This window comes from Telopea speciosissima, chromosome 1 (assembly GCF_018873765.1).
Source record: "Telopea speciosissima isolate NSW1024214 ecotype Mountain lineage chromosome 1, Tspe_v1, whole genome shotgun sequence".
Lineage (NCBI taxonomy): Eukaryota > Viridiplantae > Streptophyta > Magnoliopsida > Proteales > Proteaceae > Telopea > Telopea speciosissima.
In genome coordinates this window covers 80,283,123-80,301,234 of record NC_057916.1, presented here as the reverse complement: position 1 = coordinate 80,301,234, position 18,112 = coordinate 80,283,123, and the positions used below count along the sequence as shown (strand labels likewise).

General features: G+C 39.1%; 1 protein-coding gene across 1 annotated transcript; it reads left to right on the top strand.

The window, feature by feature from the left end:
• The first annotated feature begins 15,298 nt into the window (after positions 1 to 15,298).
• Positions 15,299 to 18,098, top strand: LOC122655378 (subtilisin-like protease SBT1.3). Its single transcript, XM_043849580.1, has 2 exons — positions 15,299 to 15,494; positions 16,666 to 18,098. The coding sequence occupies exons 1-2, from the start codon at positions 15,299 to 15,301 to the stop codon at positions 18,024 to 18,026; spliced, it is 1,557 nt and encodes a 518-aa protein (XP_043705515.1). The 3' UTR covers positions 18,027 to 18,098.
• Positions 18,099 to 18,112: the final 14 nt, after the last annotated feature.

Below are 18,112 nucleotides of genomic sequence, written 5' to 3'. Positions count from 1 at the left end.
AGAAAAATAGAAAGCACGCAGCACTGCTGTAGCTCAGCTCTTCAAGTTCTTACACCAAGTTACTTCAAGTATTTTTAATTTTATTTCTTCAAGTGTAACTCAAGTTTATTTCATCAAGTGTTCTTCAAGTGTAACTAAGTTTCATCAAGTGTTCGTCAAGTCTGTAACTGCAAGTTTAAGCCTTTATCTCAGGCTTCAAGTTTCCTTCAAGTAAACCCGTAAGTGAATAGTTATCTTCAAGCTTTCTTCAAGAGTCCTGTATATCAAGAGTGTAATTCAAATTCTCCAAGTAATATAAAATTCAAGATTTTATCTTTTATCTTCAAATATTGGCGGCTCAGCCTTCAAGCCAAATGAGAGCTACCTGCAAAACGGTAGACCGCCGAGGTTACCCCTCCGAGTGCCACGACCGGCCCAAATTAAGGGCATGCAGACTGCTAAGCACACACAAGTTTTATTTCCGGACCTCTTTCAAGTTTTCACTTGCATATTTATTTCATTACTGCATATTTTATTTGGTATCCTGAGAAACCTACTGGTATCAGAGCCTAACTCTATTTAGGCTACCCTTAGTTCTAAGATCTTCTCTCCTTTTCTATTTTACTTTCCGGCAGTCCTCTGGGAGTTGCGTTGCGAGTATTAGTTGGCTTTTAGGGCCGTTGGGCAAGAGGTAAGACCCAGTTGCGGTTAATTAGCAACTAAGATCTCCTTCACCCTTTGGTGGATGGAAGTATACCTTAGTTAGGGGGATATGTTCCGATAACTATGAGTAGACTTAGTAGAACCATGTCTTCGAGACTAGTCGGCGACTTCAGTTCGCCAAGTCAAATAATTAGTAATGAAGTTCTAACAAGTGACCTTGATCAGTCCCTTCAAAACTGGACCTTACCTAAGGTCCCAACCAAAGAAGTTTACAAACAAGAATGGTATAGTTTCACTGAAACTATCAAGACCGTAGAACAAACTATCAATTACTCTCCAGATATGGAAGAGATCCAACTCTTAGACCCTTCAAATCTTAACAAGTTAAAAAAGGATTTTAATTATATCCATATAGGACTTATACAAGTAGCCATCAAACCCCCGCACAGGGAAGGGCTCAACGTAGCCCTCCGCTTGCTCTCGGGGATCAAAGGTTCCTGCAATTTGATGATTCCCTTCTAGGGATGATAGAAACAAGTCTTCACAAAGGCCCAGTTTATTTCAATTGTTACCCGGACATAAACTTATCCTTAAATGATGCAAATCTTCTGGATACCTTAAAAGTTAACATCCTTACAAGTGGTTACAAGATGAAACAAGGTTCTATACCAATTGCTATAATCCATAGAATCCAGTACAAGGCCATGAGAACTTTAAGACCCAAGGCTCTAAGAAGAACTATCAAAGGACAAACCACGTTCATAGAAACGGACTTTGTCCATTCAAGAACAGTTCACCCTAAAACAGTGAGCTGGAAAGACATTAAGTTTCCGACAAAATGGTGTCTCCAGGCACCTTGCCCAGAGTCACTTGTTGAACCCAACAGTGACGTTGAATCTATAAACCAAGATCAGGACGGAATGGTTACTATAACATTCCAGAGGAAAGATAAACAAATAAAACCAAATCCTGAAGAGTTTGAAAAACTCAGCCAAGTCCCAAGTAGAGCTTCAACCTCTAGTTCTCTAACAAGTCTCCACTTAGAAAATCAAAGGTTACAAGAACAAATAAGGTCCTTACATATTCTAGGATTACAAACTCAAATTAACATAATGTCACCCAAGGAATTTATGAACAATGATCTAACAAGTCTTCTCCTTCAAATGAACCAGCTTCACCAACTCAAACTGACATGCAACACGAAGCAAGAGTTGCTGTCATAACAGTAGAAGACTATGAGATAGACAAACCCAAACTCAAAATAGATTTCAATTCACCCAGGAACGCTGAAAAAAGAGAATGGTTTTTTAGCTACTTCTCGAAAGAAAAACAACAAGAAATCAAGAACCTCCGGTATGACAAAATGAGAACCATCAAGGTAGATGTTATGTTCTTTACATATTTAGACATCTATACAAGTAATAACAACATTCCTTATCCCTTTTCAAACATCAATGCCAGCAAGAAGGTGTACCACACCTGGAAATTGGCTGATGACAAGACCATAGAGACAATACACCCTCCTGGTTCAAATGTTAAATTAAAAATTAACAACACAGAAATCTTGGCAACACCTTTTAGATCCATTGAAGGTGTTTCTGATGGGTCCAAGAAAATTATTGAACAAACAAATTACACAAACCAGTATTTACAAACCATAGGAAGTCAACTAATTAGAATAGAGAACTTAGTTCAAAAAGACACTCCTATTGAACCAACGTCTCTAAATCAAGCTAGTACTTCCTCAACAACAACAACAACTCTGTTCAAACCTTTCACGATTTCGAACAAGAGTTTAAAAAACTTAAATACTCAAGAAAATAGAGATCTAGTAAGCCAAATTTCCACAAGATTGCAAAATTTGATTGTCCCTGATACACCTCAAAAGGAAACACAAGGAAGCTCTGCTTCCAATGTGGCGAACATCCAACAAATGGATTCCTCTGAATCATCCAGTGATGAGGAGGAGCAGGAACAAGTAAATGCTATTACTAGCCCATATATGAACAATAATTATTATCCTAGACCTACTTACCCAGACCTTCAAATTGAACAAAGAAGGGAATTTTCCCAAGCAAATTACCAAAGTGGTACCATATATGAATGGAACATAGATGGTATGTCGGATTATAATCTGGCTAACAAACTCCAAGAAATGACCATGGTGAGCAATGCTCATCGGATCAAGAACATACCTGATCAAGCCATAGCAGAAATAATCATTTCTGGGTTTACAGGTCAACTTAAAGGTTGGTGGGATAATGTTCTCAGCCCAACTGAAAAAGAATCCATACTAAATGCCATTCAAACTAATGAACAAGGTCTACCAATTATGATAGGAGACCAACCAGTTGAAGATGCTGTAAACACTCTAATTTTTAGTATAACCAAGTATTTTTTAGGAGATCCCACAAGACTCAAGGATAGGTCTTCTGAACAATTATCAAACCTCAAATGTAAAAAATTACACGATTTCAAATGGTATAAAGACACATTCATGACCAAGGTCCTGACTAGGGAAGATGCAAATCTCCCCTGTTGGAAAGAAAAATTCCTTACTGGGTTACCCAGTTTATTTTCGGAAAAACTCAAACAAAAATTAAGAGAAGAAAACAATGGGGAAATACCCTATCAAACCCTCACCTATGGTGATCTCATAAGCCTAGTACACAAGGAAGGATTAGCCTTATGTACAGATATCAAACTTAGAAAACAAATTAGAAAAGAATCAAAATCCTACAAACAAGAATTAGGGGGATTCTGTGAACAGTTTGGTTTCGATTCAAAAATCACTGCTCAAAAGAAACATAAAAGCCATAGGCATAACAGGAAAAATAGATATTCAAGTAAGTACAAGACAAGAAAAGAACCAGATAAAAATTTAGAAAATAAATCTAGCCCAAAGAAACAGAGACCTTACAAAAGAACTTTCCAAAAATCAAGACCAACTCAAAACACCAAGACTGGTTGTTACAACTGTGGTAAACCAGGCCACATAGCCAAATACTGTAGACTAGCAAAAAAGATCAACTCACTCATAATGCCTGATGATACCAAAATCCAACTCTTAGCCGATTTGGGTCAAAACAGTTCCGAGAGTGAAACAGAAACCCAAGAAAATGAGTTAAACCAAATTGAGTCAAACAGTGATAGTGATGAACAGGCTTCTCCTTGTAATTGTAGCCAAGGAGTTTTCTGCAAAAAAAATTGTGATGATTCAGAATCATCAAAATCTATAAACATGATACAATCAAGTTCAGGACTTAAAACCTTTAACAAACCAGAAGAATTTCTCAACTTTGTTGATCAAATCAAAGATAAACATACCAAGACTTTATACCTCCAACATGCCCAAGAACTCTTACAACAGGTCTCATCAACAAAACCCCAAACTAAGGCAACCCCTTATAACATAAAGAATATTTATAAGAAGTTTGACAAAACTCCTACTTCTTCTCAAAATCCGGATCAAGTTAAAATTGCCAGTTTAGAAGCTACTACAAATGATCTAAAGACTGAAATAAAAAATATAAAAGCAGACATAGCAAGTTTAAAGAAGTTTCAGCAAAAAATCGAATTAGAAGAAGAAGAAGACAACAGTATACAAACTTTACCAAACAGTAATGAAGATTTTGTTGATATTATTAACAAAGTCAAATGCCAACAGTGGTATGTCAATATTACTATTGTCATATCATCAGCCCATAAGATCAGCACTATAGCCCTGGTTGACTCAGGAGCACAAATGAACTGCATACAAGAAGGGTTAGTCCCAACCCAATATTTTGAAAAGACAACTCAAAAATTAACAGGAGCAAATGGCTCAAGACTAAACGTAAATTATAAATTATCAGACGTTCACATCTGCAACCAAGGAGTTTGCTTAAAACAAGTTTTCATATTAGTAAAAGACCTTAACACTGAAGTTATTCTAGGACAACCTTTCCTAGAACTCATAAAACCTTTCACTGTTTCGGATCAAGGAATTACAACAACTATCCTAGGTAAACAAGTCCATTTCCAGTTCTTTGAACAAGCCAGAACAAAAGAAATAGACCTGCTCAAAACAGTAGCCATTTCAGAGCAGACAACTATAAGTCAAATTCAAAGTAAACAAAAACATCTACAATATCTAAAACAAGAAGTCAACCATAGGACTATTGAACAAAAACTCCAAGAAAGAACGGTTCAAAAACAAATTTCTAATACCAAGGCCCAAATTGAGAAGGAACTCTGTTCAGAGTTTCCTGATGCCTTTTGGCACAGACATAGGCACATTGTTCATCTTCCCTATGAACCAAGCTTTTCAGATAAGGATATCCCTACAAAAGCCAGACCTATTCAAATGACCCAAGAACTACAAGAAGTTTGTAAAAAAGAAATTCAAGACCTCCTTAATAAAAATCTAATCAGTAAAAGCAAGTCACCTTGGAGCTGTGCGGCTTTCTACGTTAATAAAAACGCTGAAATAGAAAGAGGAACACCCAGACTTGTCATAAACTACAAACCTCTAAATGAAGCATTACAATGGATTAGATATCCTATACCAAATAAAAAAGAATTACTTCAAAGACTTTACCAAGCCACAATCTTCTCAAAGTTTGACCTCAAATCTGGATATTGGCAAATCCAAATCCACAAAGAAGACCGTTACAAAACGGCTTTCACCACACCATTTGGGCATTATGAATGGAACGTAATGCCCTTTGGTTTAAAAAATGCCCCTAGTGAATTCCAAAACATTATGAACGACATCCTAAACCCATACGGCCAGTTCATAATAGTCTATATTGATGATGTTCTAGTCTTTTCCAAATCCATTGAACAACACTTCAAACATCTTAGGAGTTTCTTCCACACCATGAAAAACAGTGGTTTAGTTCTTTCCCAGAAAAAGATGGAGTTATTCCAAACCAAGGTTAGATTCTTAGGGCATTACATTTACCAAAACCAAGTCATCCCTATAGAAAGATCTATAGCTTTTGCAGATAAATTCCCTGATCAAATCCTAGACAAAAAACAATTACAGAGGTTCCTAGGAAGCCTAAATTACGTCAGAGATTTCATCCCTCAAATTAGCCAATTATGTAAAGATCTTTACTCTAGGCTCAAGAAAAAACCAAGCCCATGGACTTCAAACCATACAAAAGCAGTTCAAGATATTAAAAAATTAGTCAAGGAAATCCCTTGTCTAAAACTTGCAGATCCTGCACTTTTCAAGATAGTTGAGACTGATACCTCCGAACTTGGGTACGGAGGTATCCTTAAACAAGTCCAAGATGATAAAGAACAATTAGTCGTTTGCTTAGGAGTTTGGAACCCATTGACAAAATTATAGTACCATTAAAAAGAAATCCTTTCGTAGTTCTTTGCATCCAAAAATTTCAAAGCGATCTTCTAAACAAGAAATTTTTAGTAAGAGTTGATTAGTCGACAAAACAAGTTTTGAAAAATGATGTTCAAAATATTGCTTCAAAACAGATTTTTGCAAGATGGCAAGCCCTTTTATCGAGTTTTGATTTTGACATAACTTACATAAAAGGAGAAATGAATTCTATTCTGATTTCTTGACCCGTGAATTCTTGCGGGGTCCTAAAACGATTTCTATTATCATGGCTCCAAAGGAGCCCCCCAAACCAAGCATAAAATCAAAGGGTTCCTATGCCAAACCTACTTCTTCAAATCAACTAATCAAAATGTCCCCTTCCAAAACAATAGTTGAAAGTGTTCCCTTCACCCAAGTCGTGGCTAGTCAGTCCACTCAAATAGTTCCTAACACAAGGTCATCTCAACGACTCTCTAGACCAAGCTCCTCCACAACAGTGTCCAAACCAGTTTCTTCCCAAAACTTACCCAAGAGTCGATATATCCTCAAACAAGCCCATCAAGACATTTTTGCCCTTGATGACCAGTTCACTAAAGGCTGCAACACGCTGTGGAAGTAGCAAGAAGGGCTTTTTTCCAAGGTTGGGATTTCTATTCCCCAAATAGTTCAAAAAGTCAAGAATTCTATGAGTTCATCCTAGTTGATACGGATTCTATACGTATCAAACAAAATTTCGACAAAATTGATCCTAGTCTGGTTACCCATACTTCAGTAACCATTTTACAAATTATCAGTTCAAAAGATTGGGGTACACATCCCCTCTCTACAAAGAGGTTCTCTCAAAACTACCAGCCCCAGGAATACCACTATTTTGACTACATGGATGCTTGGCACCATGCTTTCCTGTTTCAAAATAGCAAGAACCAACATTCCTGGTTCTTTTGTTTCGACTTCAAGTTCTCGCCCAATTCCAAATTGGTTCCCTCGTTGGTGGGCCGCCTTTGGGCCAATTAGTGACATTTTGCCGGATCAAGTGTTCGATGCTTTAAGCATTTATTGCCAGACACCGAACAAATTCTGAACAACCGATCTCGAGGTTCTTCATCCATTGCCGTCTGGCTTGGATCGTTTATTGGGAGTATGCAATTGGACAATCCGAAGGCCCCGATTGCTCTACCCCTTTTCTACAAAGAAACTTCAGAGTCAAGTGGTGGGACAAGTGTGATCTGAGAAGGTGTACCCCTGAGGCCCTTACTCAATCCCTCACAAAAGCCAAAACTCAAGCGGCCCTCACTGAAGGATCGGACAAATCCAGTAACAGTAGACGCCTCAAGCTAAAAGCCAAACAAGCTGAGATCGAGGCCCAGCTGGCTGCCCTCGATACTGAAGAAGAAAAAGAAGAAACCAGTTCAAGTGTTGGGTCCATTGACCCCCACCTCCATGAAGGTCAATATGCCCAAGATCCAAATGATGGGCTGGACCTCATCAGCCAACAGTTCTCTTCAACAAGGTCCACCAGAAGGTCCGTAAGCCAAACATCAAAAAGAGTGGGCCTTTAAGCCCATGGGTTAGTCTCCAAACCCTGATATTGGAGAATCGTCAGCCATGACGACATCATAAAAATGGCTCAGCAAATGACACGTGGCTGTATCAAAAGTCGTGTCCCAGTCACTATCTCTGGTCCTAGATAGTCAAGCCACCACTGGGCCCATTCAAATACAGTGAACCATCTAAACCAAACCAATGAGGAAAACAGTGTTTCGACACGTGGAATGCCTCGGTGCGGTTTTTGAAGCTTTTTTCAAAGATTCCAAGTTCTACCAACAAAGTGGTGAATAGTAAAATTGACTTTTTACTGTAGCACTACGGACCAAAACTGCTTTCGGCGCCTCTGCCTCCAAAGTCAAGACTCTGGGCCCACGCCCACATGCTTCTACGCTCTACCAAAGATGCCTTCAAGATAAGGTTTGCTTTCGGTGGAAAAGTAAAGCGATCAAAGCCTCCAAAGCTCTATAAGACCCCTCTTCTTCTCCATAGAGAAGGAGGAGAATCTCTGAAGAGAAAAATAGAAAGCACGCAGACACTGCTTGTAGCTCGACTCTTCAAGTTCTTACACCAAGTTACTTCAAGTATTTTTAATTTTATTTCTTCAAGTGTAACTCCAAGTTTATTTCATCAAGTGTTCTTCAAGCTGTAACTAAGTTTCATCAAGTGTTCGTCAAGTCTCAGCTCAAGTTTAAGCCTTTATCTCGAGCTTCAAGTTTCCTTCAAGTAAACCGTAAGTGAATAGTTATCTTCAAGCTTTCTTCAAGAGTCCTGTATATCAAGAGTGTAATTCAAATTCTCCAAGTAATATAAAATTCAAGATTTTATCTTTTATCTTCAAATATTGGCGGCTCAGCCCTTCAAGCAATGAGAGGCTACCTGCAAAGCGGTAGACGCCGAGGTTACCCCTCAGAGTGCCACGACGGCCCAAATTAAGGGCATGCGACCTGCTAAGCACACACAAGTTTTATTTCCGTGACCTCTTTCAAGTTTTCACTTGCATATTTATTTCATTCTTGCATATTTTATTTGGTATCCTGAGAAACCTACTGGTATCAGAGCCTAACTCTATTTAGGCTACCCTTAGTTCTAAGATCTTCTCTCCTTTTCTATTTTACTTTCCGGCAGTCCTCTGGGAGTTGCGTTGCGAGTATTAGTTGGCTTTTAGGGCCGTTGGGCAAGAGGTAAGACCCAGTTTGCGGTTAATTAGCAACTAAGATCTCCTTCACCCTTTGGTGGATGGAAGTATACCTTAGTTAGGGGGATATGTTCCGATAACTATGAGTAGACTTAGTAGAACCATGTCTTCGAGACTAGTCGGCGACTTCAGTTCGCCAAGTCAAATAATTAGTAATGAAGTTCTAACAAGTGACCTTGATCAGTCCCTTCAAAACTGGACCTTACCTAAGGTCCCAACCAAAGAAGTTTACAAACAAGAATGGTATAGTTTCACGAAACTATCAAGACCGTAGAACAAACTATCAATTACTCTCCGGATATGGAAGAGATCCAACTCTTAGACCCTTCAAATCTTAACAAGTTAAAAAGGATTTTAATTATATCCATATAGGACTTATACAAGTAGCCATCAAACCCCTGCACAGGGAAGGGCTCAACGTAGCCCTCTGCTTGCTCTCGGGGATCAAAGGTTCTGCAATTTGATGATTCCCTTCTAGGGATGATAGAAACAAGTCTTCACAAAGGCCCGATTTATTTCAATTGTTACCCAGACATAAACTTATCCTTAAATGATGCAAATCTTACGGATACCTTAAAAGTTAACATCCTTACAAGTGGTTACAAGATGAAACAAGGTTCTATACCAATTGCTATAATCCATAGAATCCAGTACAAGGCCATGAGAACTTTAAGACCCAAGGCTCTAAGAAGAACTATCAAAGGACAAACCACGTTCATAGAAACGGACTTTGTCCATTCAAGAACAATTCACCCTAAAACAGTGAGCTGGAAAGACATTAAGTTTCCGACAAAATGGTGTCTCCAGGCACCTTGCCCGAAGTCACTTGTTGAACCCAACGGTGGCGTTGAATCTATAAACCAAGATCGGGGCGGAATGGTTACTATAACATTCCGGAGGAAAGATAAACAAATAAAACCAAATCCTGAAGAGTTTGAAAAACTCGGCCAAGTCCCAAGTAGAGCTTCAACCTCTAGTTCTCTAACAAGTCTCCACTTAGAAAATCAAAGGTTACAAGAACAAATAAGGTCCTTACATATTCTAGGATTACAAACTCAAATTAACGATAATGTCACCCAAGGAATTTATGAACAACGATCTAACAAGTCTTCTCCTTCAAATGAACCAGCTTCACCAACTCAATGACATGCAACACGAAGCAAGAGTTCTTTGTCATACGATGAAGACTATGAGATAGACAAACCCAAACTCAAAATAGATTTCAATTCACCCAGGAACGCTGAAAAAAGAGAATGGTTTTTTTAGCTACTTCTCGAAAGAAAAACAACAAGAAATCAAGAACCTCTGGTATGACAAAATGAGAACCATCAAGGTAGATGTTATGTTCTTTACATATTTAGACATCTATACAAGTAATAACAACATTCCTTATCCCTTTTCAAACATCAATGCCAGCAAGAAGGTGTACCACACCTGGAAATTGGCTGATGACAAGACCATAGAGACAATACACCCTCCTGGTTCAAATGTTAAATTAAAAATTAACAACACGAAAATCTTGGCAACACCTTTTAGATCCATTGAAGGTGTTTCTGATGGGTCCAAGAAAATTATTGAACAAACAAATTACACAAACCAGTATTTACAAACCATAGGAAGTCAACTAATTAGAATAGAGAACTTAGTTCAAAAAGACACTCCTATTGAACCAACGTCTCTAAATCAAGCTAGTACTTCCTCAACAACAACAACAACTCTGTTCAAACCTTTCACGATTTCGAACAAGAGTTTAAAAAACTTAAATACTCAAGAAAACAGAGATCTAGTAAGCCAAATTTCCACAAGATTGCAAAATTTGATTGTCCCTGATACACCTCAAAAGGAAACACAAGGAAGCTCTGCTTCCAATGTGGCGAACATCCAACAAATGGATTCCTCTGAATCATCCAGTGATGAGGAGGAGCAGGAACAAGTAAATGCTATTACTAGCCCATATATGAACAATAATTATTATCCTAGACCTACTTACCCAGACCTTCAAATTGAACAAAGAAGGGAATTTTCCCAAGCAAATTACCAAAGTGGTACCATATATGAATGGAACATAGATGGTATGTCGGATTATAATCTGGCTAACAAACTCCAAGAAATGACCATGGTGAGCAATGCTCATCGGATCAAGAACATACCTGATCAAGCCATAGCAGAAATAATCATTTCTGGGTTTACAGGTCAACTTAAAGGTTGGTGGGATAATGTTCTCAGCCCAACTGAAAAAGAATCCATACTAAATGCCATTCAAACTAATGAACAAGGTCTACCAATTATGATAGGAGACCAACCAGTTGAAGATGCTGTAAACACTCTAATTTTTAGTATAACCAAGTATTTTTTAGGAGATCCCACAAGACTCAAGGATAGGTCTTCTGAACAATTATCAAACCTCAAATGTAAAAAATTACACGATTTCAAATGGTATAAAGACACATTCATGACCAAGGTCTGACTAGGGAAGATGCAAATCTCCCCTGTTGGAAAGAAAAATTCCTTCTTGGGTTACCCGAGTTTATTTTCGGAAAAACTCAAACAAAAATTAAGAGAAGAAAACAATGGGGAAATACCTATCAAACCCTCACCTATGGTGATCTCATAAGCCTAGTACACAAGGAAGGATTAGCCTTATGTACAGATATCAAACTTAGAAAACAAATTAGAAAAGAATCAAAATCCTACAAACAAGAATTAGGGGGATTCTGTGAACAGTTTGGTTTCGATTCAAAAATCACTGCTCAAAAGAAACATAAAAGCCATAGGCATAACAGGAAAAATAGATATTCAAGTAAGTACAAGACAAGAAAAGAACCAGATAAAAATTTAGAAAATAAATCTAGCCCAAAGAAACAGAGACCTTACAAAAGAACTTTCCAAAAATCAAGACCAACTCAAAACACCAAGACTGGTTGTTACAACTGTGGTAAACCAGGCCACATAGCCAAATACTGTAGACTAGCAAAAAAGATCAACTCACTCATAATGCCTGATGATACCAAAATCCAACTCTTAGCCGATTTGGGTCAAAACAGTTCCGAGAGTGAAACAGAAACCCAAGAAAATGAGTTAAACCAAATTGAGTCAAACAGTGATAGTGATGAACAGGCTTCTCCTTGTAATTGTAGCCAAGGAGTTTTCTGCAAAAATTGTGATGATTCAGAATCATCAAAATCTATAAACATGATACAATCAAGTTCAGGACTTAAAACCTTTAACAAACCAGAAGAATTTCTCAACTTTGTTGATCAAATCAAAGATAAACATACCAAGACTTTATACCTCCAACATGCCCAAGAACTCTTACAACAGGTCTCATCAACAAAACCCCAAACTAAGGCAACCCCTTATAACATAAAGAATATTTATAAGAAGTTTGACAAAACTCCTACTTCTTCTCAAAATCCGGATCAAGTTAAAATTGCCAGTTTAGAAGCTACTACAAATGATCTAAAGTGAAATAAAAAATATAAACGGACATAGCAAGTTTAAAGAAGTTTCGAAAAAAATCGAATTAGAAGAAGAAGAAGACAACGATACAAACTTTACCAAACGATAATGAAGATTTTGTTGATATTATTAACAAAGTCAAATGCCAACGATGGTATGTCAATATTACTATTGTCATATCATCAGCCCATAAGATCGACACTATAGCCCTGGTTGACTCGGGAGCACAAATGAAGCGCATACAAGAAGGGTTAGTCCCAACCCAATATTTTGAAAAGACAACTCAAAAATTAACGGAGCAAATGGCTCAAGACTAACGTAAATTATAAATTATCGAGCGTTCACATCGCAGCCAAGGAGTTTGCTTAAAACAAGTTTTCATATTAGTAAAAGACCTTAACACTGAAGTTATTCTAGGACAACCTTTCCTAGAACTCATAAAACCTTTCACTTTTTTCGGATCAAGGAATTACAACAACTATCCTAGGTAAACAAGTCCATTTCCAGTTCTTTGAACAAGCGAGAACAAAGAAATAGACCTGCTCAAAACAGTAGCCATTTCGGAAGCGGACAACTATAAGTCAAATTCAAAGTAAACAAAAACATCTACAATATCTAAAACAAGAAGTCAACCATAGGACTATTGAACAAAAACTCCAAGAAAGAACGGTTCAAAAACAAATTTCTAATACCAAGGCCCAAATTGAGAAGGAACTCTGTTCAGAGTTTCCTGATGCCTTTTGGCACAGACATAGGCACATTGTTCATCTTCCCTATGAACCAAGCTTTTCAGATAAGGATATCCCTACAAAAGCCAGACCTATTCAAATGACCCAAGAACTACAAGAAGTTTGTAAAAAAGAAATTCAAGACCTCCTTAATAAAAATCTAATCAGTAAAAGCAAGTCACCTTGGAGCTGTGCGGCTTTCTACGTTAATAAAAACGCTGAAATAGAAAGAGGAACACCCAGACTTGTCATAAACTACAAACCTCTAAATGAAGCATTACAATGGATTAGATATCCTATACCAAATAAAAAAAGAATTACTTCAAAGACTTTACCAAGCCACAATCTTCTCAAAGTTTGACCTCAAATCTGGATATTGGCAAATCCAAATCCACAAAGAAGACCGTTACAAAACGGCTTTCACCACACCATTTGGGCATTATGAATGGAACGTAATGCCCTTTGGTTTAAAAAATGCCCCTAGTGAATTCCAAAACATTATGAACGACATCCTAAACCCATACGGCCAGTTCATAATAGTCTATATTGATGATGTTCTAGTCTTTTCCAAATCCATTGAACAACACTTCAAACATCTTAGGAGTTTCTTCCACACCATGAAAAACAGTGGTTTAGTTCTTTCCCAGAAAAAGATGGAGTTATTCCAAACCAAGGTTAGATTCTTAGGGCATTACATTTACCAAAACCAAGTCATCCCTATAGAAAGATCTATAGCTTTTGCAGATAAATTCCCTGATCAAATCCTAGACAAAAAACAATTACAGAGGTTCCTAGGAAGCCTAAATTACGTCAGAGATTTCATCCCTCAAATTAGCCAATTATGTAAAGATCTTTACTCTAGGCTCAAGAAAAAACCAAGCCCATGGACTTCAAACCATACAAAAGCAGTTCAAGATATTAAAAAATTAGTCAAGGAAATCCCTTGTCTAAAACTTGCAGATCCTGCACTTTTCAAGATAGTTGAGACTGATGCCTCTGAACTTGGGTACGGAGGTATCCTTAAACAAGTCCAAGATGATAAAGAACAATTAGTCCAGTTTGCTTCAGGAGTTTGGAACCCAGCCCAGCAAAATTATAGTACCATTAAAAAAGAAATCCTTTCAGTAGTTCTTTGCATCCAAAAATTTCAAAGCGATCTTCTAAACAAGAAATTTTTAGTAAGAGTTGATTGCGGTCTGACAAAACAAGTTTTGAAAAATGATGTTCAAAATATTGCTTCAAAACAGATTTTTGCAAGATGGCAAGCCCTTTTATCGAGTTTTGATTTTGACATAACTTACATAAAAGGAGAAATGAATTCTATTCCTGATTTCTTGACCCGTGAATTCTTGCAGGGTCCTAAAACAGTTTCTATTATCATGGCTCCAAAGGAGCCCCCCCAAACCAAGCATAAAATCAAAGGGTTCCTATGCCAAACCTACTTCTTCAAATCAACTAATCAAAATGTCCCCTTCCAAAACAGTAGTTGAAAGTGTTCCCTTCACCCAAGTCGTGGCTAGTCAGTCCACTCAAATAGTTCCTAACACAAGGTCATCTCAACAGCTCTCTAGACCAAGCTCCTCCACAACAGTGTCCAAACCAGTTTCTTCCCAAAACTTACCCAAGAGTCAGTATATCCTCAAACAAGCCCATCAAGACATTTTTGCCCTTGATGACCGATTCACTAAAGTACACAACACGCTGTGGAAGTAGCAAGAAGGGCTTTTTCCAAGGTTGGGATTTCTATTCCCCAAATAGTTCAAAAAGTCAAGAATTCTATGAGTTCATCCTAGTTGATACGGATTCTATACGTATCAAACAAAATTCGACAAAATTGATCCTAGTCCAGTTACCCATACTTGATAACCATTTTACAAATTATCGAGTTCAAAAGATTGGGGTACACATCCCCTCTCTACAAAGAGGTTCTCTCAAAACTACCAGCCCCAGGAATACCACTATTTTGACTACATGGATGCTTGGCACCATGCTTTCCTGTTTCAAAATAGCAAGAACCAACATTCCTGGTTCTTTTGTTTCGACTTCAAGTTCTCAAATTCCAAATTGGTTCCCTCGTTGGTGGGCCGCCTTTGGGCCAATTAGTGACATTTTGCCGATCAAGTGTTCGATGCTTTAAGCATTTATTGCCGACACGAACAAATTCTGAACAACGGATCTCCGAGGTTCTTCATCCATTGCCGTCGGCTTGGATCGTTTATTGGGAGTATGCAATTGGACAATCCGAAGGCCCGATTGCTCTACCCCTTTTCTACAAAAGAAACTTGAGTCAAGTGGTGGGACAAGTGTGATCGAGAAGGTGTACCCCGAGGCCCTTACTCAATCCCTCACAAAAGCCAAAACTCAAGCGGCCCTCATGAAGGATCGGACAAATCCGATGTGATGAGACGCCTCAAGCTAAAAGCCAAACAAGGCGAGATCGAGGCCAGTGGTGCCCTCGATCTTGAAGAAGAAAAAGAAGAAACCGTTCAAGTGTTGGGTCCATTGACCCCCACCTCCATGAAGGTCAATATGCCCAAGATCCAAATGATGGGTGGACCTCATCGATATGATTCTCTTCAACAAGGTCCACCGAAAGGTCAGTAAGCCAAACATCAAAAAGAGTGGGCCTTTAAGCCCATGGGTTAGTCTCCAAACCACGATATTGGAGAATCGTCGACCATGACGACATCATAAAAATGGCTCGACAAATGACACGTGGCTGTATCAAAAAGTCGTGTCCCAGTCACTATCTCGGTCCTAGATAGTCAAGCCACCACCGGGCCCATTCAAATACGGTGAACCATCTAAACCAAACCAATGAGGAAAACGAGTGTTTCGACACGTGGAATGCCTCGGTGCGGTTTTTGAAGCTTTTTTCAAAGATTCCAAGTTCTACCAACAAAGTGGTGAATAGTAAAATTGACTTTTTACTGTAGCACTACGGACCAAAACTGCTTTCGGCGCCTCTGCCTCCAAAGTCAAGACTCTGGGCCCACGCCCACATGCTTCTACGCTCTACCAAAGATGCCTTCAAGATAAGGTTTGCTTTCGGTGGAAAAGTAAAGCGATCAAAGCCTCCAAAGCTCTATAAGACCCCTCTTCTTCTCCATAGAGAAGGAGGAGAATCTCTGAAGAGAAAAATAGAAAGCACGCGACTGCTTGTAGCTCGACTCTTCAAGTTCTTACACCAAGTTACTTCAAGTATTTTTAATTTTATTTCTTCAAGTGTAACTTCAAGTTTATTTCATCAAGTGTTCTTCAATGTAACTAAGTTTCATCAAGTGTTCGTCAAGTCTGTAACTGCAAGTTTAAGCCTTTATCTCAGGCTTCAAGTTTCCTTCAAGTAAACCCGTAAGTGAATAGTTATCTTCAAGCTTTCTTCAAGAGTCCTGTATATCAAGAGTGTAATTCAAATTCTCCAAGTAATATAAAATTCAAGATTTTATCTTTTATCTTCAAATATTGGCCGGCTCAGCCGCCTTCAAGCAAAGAGAAGGACTACACCGCAAAGCGGTAGACCGCCGAGGTTACCCCTCAGGAGTGCCACGGCCGGCCCAAATTAAGGGCATGCGGCTTTTGCTAAGCACACACAAGTTTTATTTCATTGACCTCTTTCAAGTTTTCACTTGCATATTTATTTCATTCTTTGCATATTTTATTTGGTATCACGAGAAACCCTTATTTTGGGAATTGGAGAACAGACCTCCATTGTCCACATCCTGAGTATGTCCTGTTTCAATGTACCAAGTCACATTACAATTCGGCAGCATTTAATGAAGGTGTGCTTAGGAAGATCCAATCAAATGTGTCTCCATGGATCACCACCGTTGGAGCCAGCACCATGGACAGGGATTTCCCGGCCGCTGTGAAGCTGGGGAATGGTAAATTTCTATCTGGTGTCTCACTCTACAAAGGTCGGAGAAACCTTTCGACCAATAAACAATACTCACTTGTTTACATGGGCGGCAACTCGAGCAGTCCTGATCCGACGTCATTATGTTTGGAGGGTACTTTAGATCCACATACTGTGGCTGGAAAGATTGTGATTTGTGACCGAGGCATCAGCCCAAGAGTGCAAAAAGGTATGGTGGTGAAAGATGCAGGTGGCGTGGGCATGATCATTGCAAACACTGCTGTAAATGGGGAAGAGCTGGTTGCAGACAGCCACCTTATTCCGACGGTTGCCGTTGGAGAAAAATCTGGAAACTCAATCAAGCACTACACACTGACTAACCCACATCCCACTGCCACTCTAGCTTTTCTTGGAACCAAGGTAGGAATCAGGCCTTCCCCTGTAGTTGCGGCATTCTCATCAAGGGGACCCAATTTGCTCACACTAGAAATTCTTAAGCCAGATGTGGTGGCTCCAGGAGTGAACATTCTTGCAGCATGGACAGGGGATGTAGGACCATCGAGTTTATCGACGGATCGCCGGAGAGTGAAGTTTAACATCTTGTCTGGGACATCAATGTCTTGCCCGCATGTTAGTGGAGTTGCTGCTCTGCTCAAGGCCAAACACCCAGATTGGAGTCCGGCTGCAATCAAATCAGCTCTCATGACCACTGCTTATGTTCATGACAACACACGCTACCCAATCATAGATGCATCAACTGGTGCACCTTCAAACTCCTTCGACCACGGAGCTGGCCATATTAATCCCTCAAGAGCTCTCGACCCCGGCCTGATTTACGACATGGGCGTGCAGGATTACTTCGAATTCCTGTGCACACAGAAGCTGACGCCGATGCAGCTCAAAGTCTTCACCAAGTCCTCTAATCGTTCCTGCCGACACATTCTTGCAAACCCAGGGGATCTGAACTACCCAGCCATCTCTGCAGTGCTCCCAGATCAGCCCGCTAATACTGTGTTGACCCTTCACAGGACCGTCACCAATGTTGGGACTCCCGTTTCAACATACCATGCTAAGGTTTCCCGGTTCACTGGTGCTTCTGTCACAGTAGAGCCAAATACCCTCCACTTCACAAGGAAAAACCAGAAACTGTCTTTCAAGATCACATTCACCACAAAATCCCAGCAATCAAAGACAAATTTTGGAGGTTTGACATGGACTGATGGCATTCACAAGGTCAGAAGCACAATTGTAATCACATGGCTGCCAAAAATATAAACCATTCAACAGTTATTTTGGAGCAAGTATAGTTGGTTTCTCAATAAACAAATGTATCACGAGTTTGATCCCAAAAAAAAAACATG

Coding starts and splice junctions, on each gene's coding strand:
- LOC122655378 (XM_043849580.1), top strand. CDS start 15,299: ATGAGACGCCTCAAGCTAAAAGCCAAACAAGGCGAGATCGAGGCCAGT. Junction 15,495..16,665: donor TCAACAAGGTCCACCGAAAG/GTCAGTAAGCCA, acceptor ACAATTCGGCAG/CATTTAATGAAGGTGTGCTT.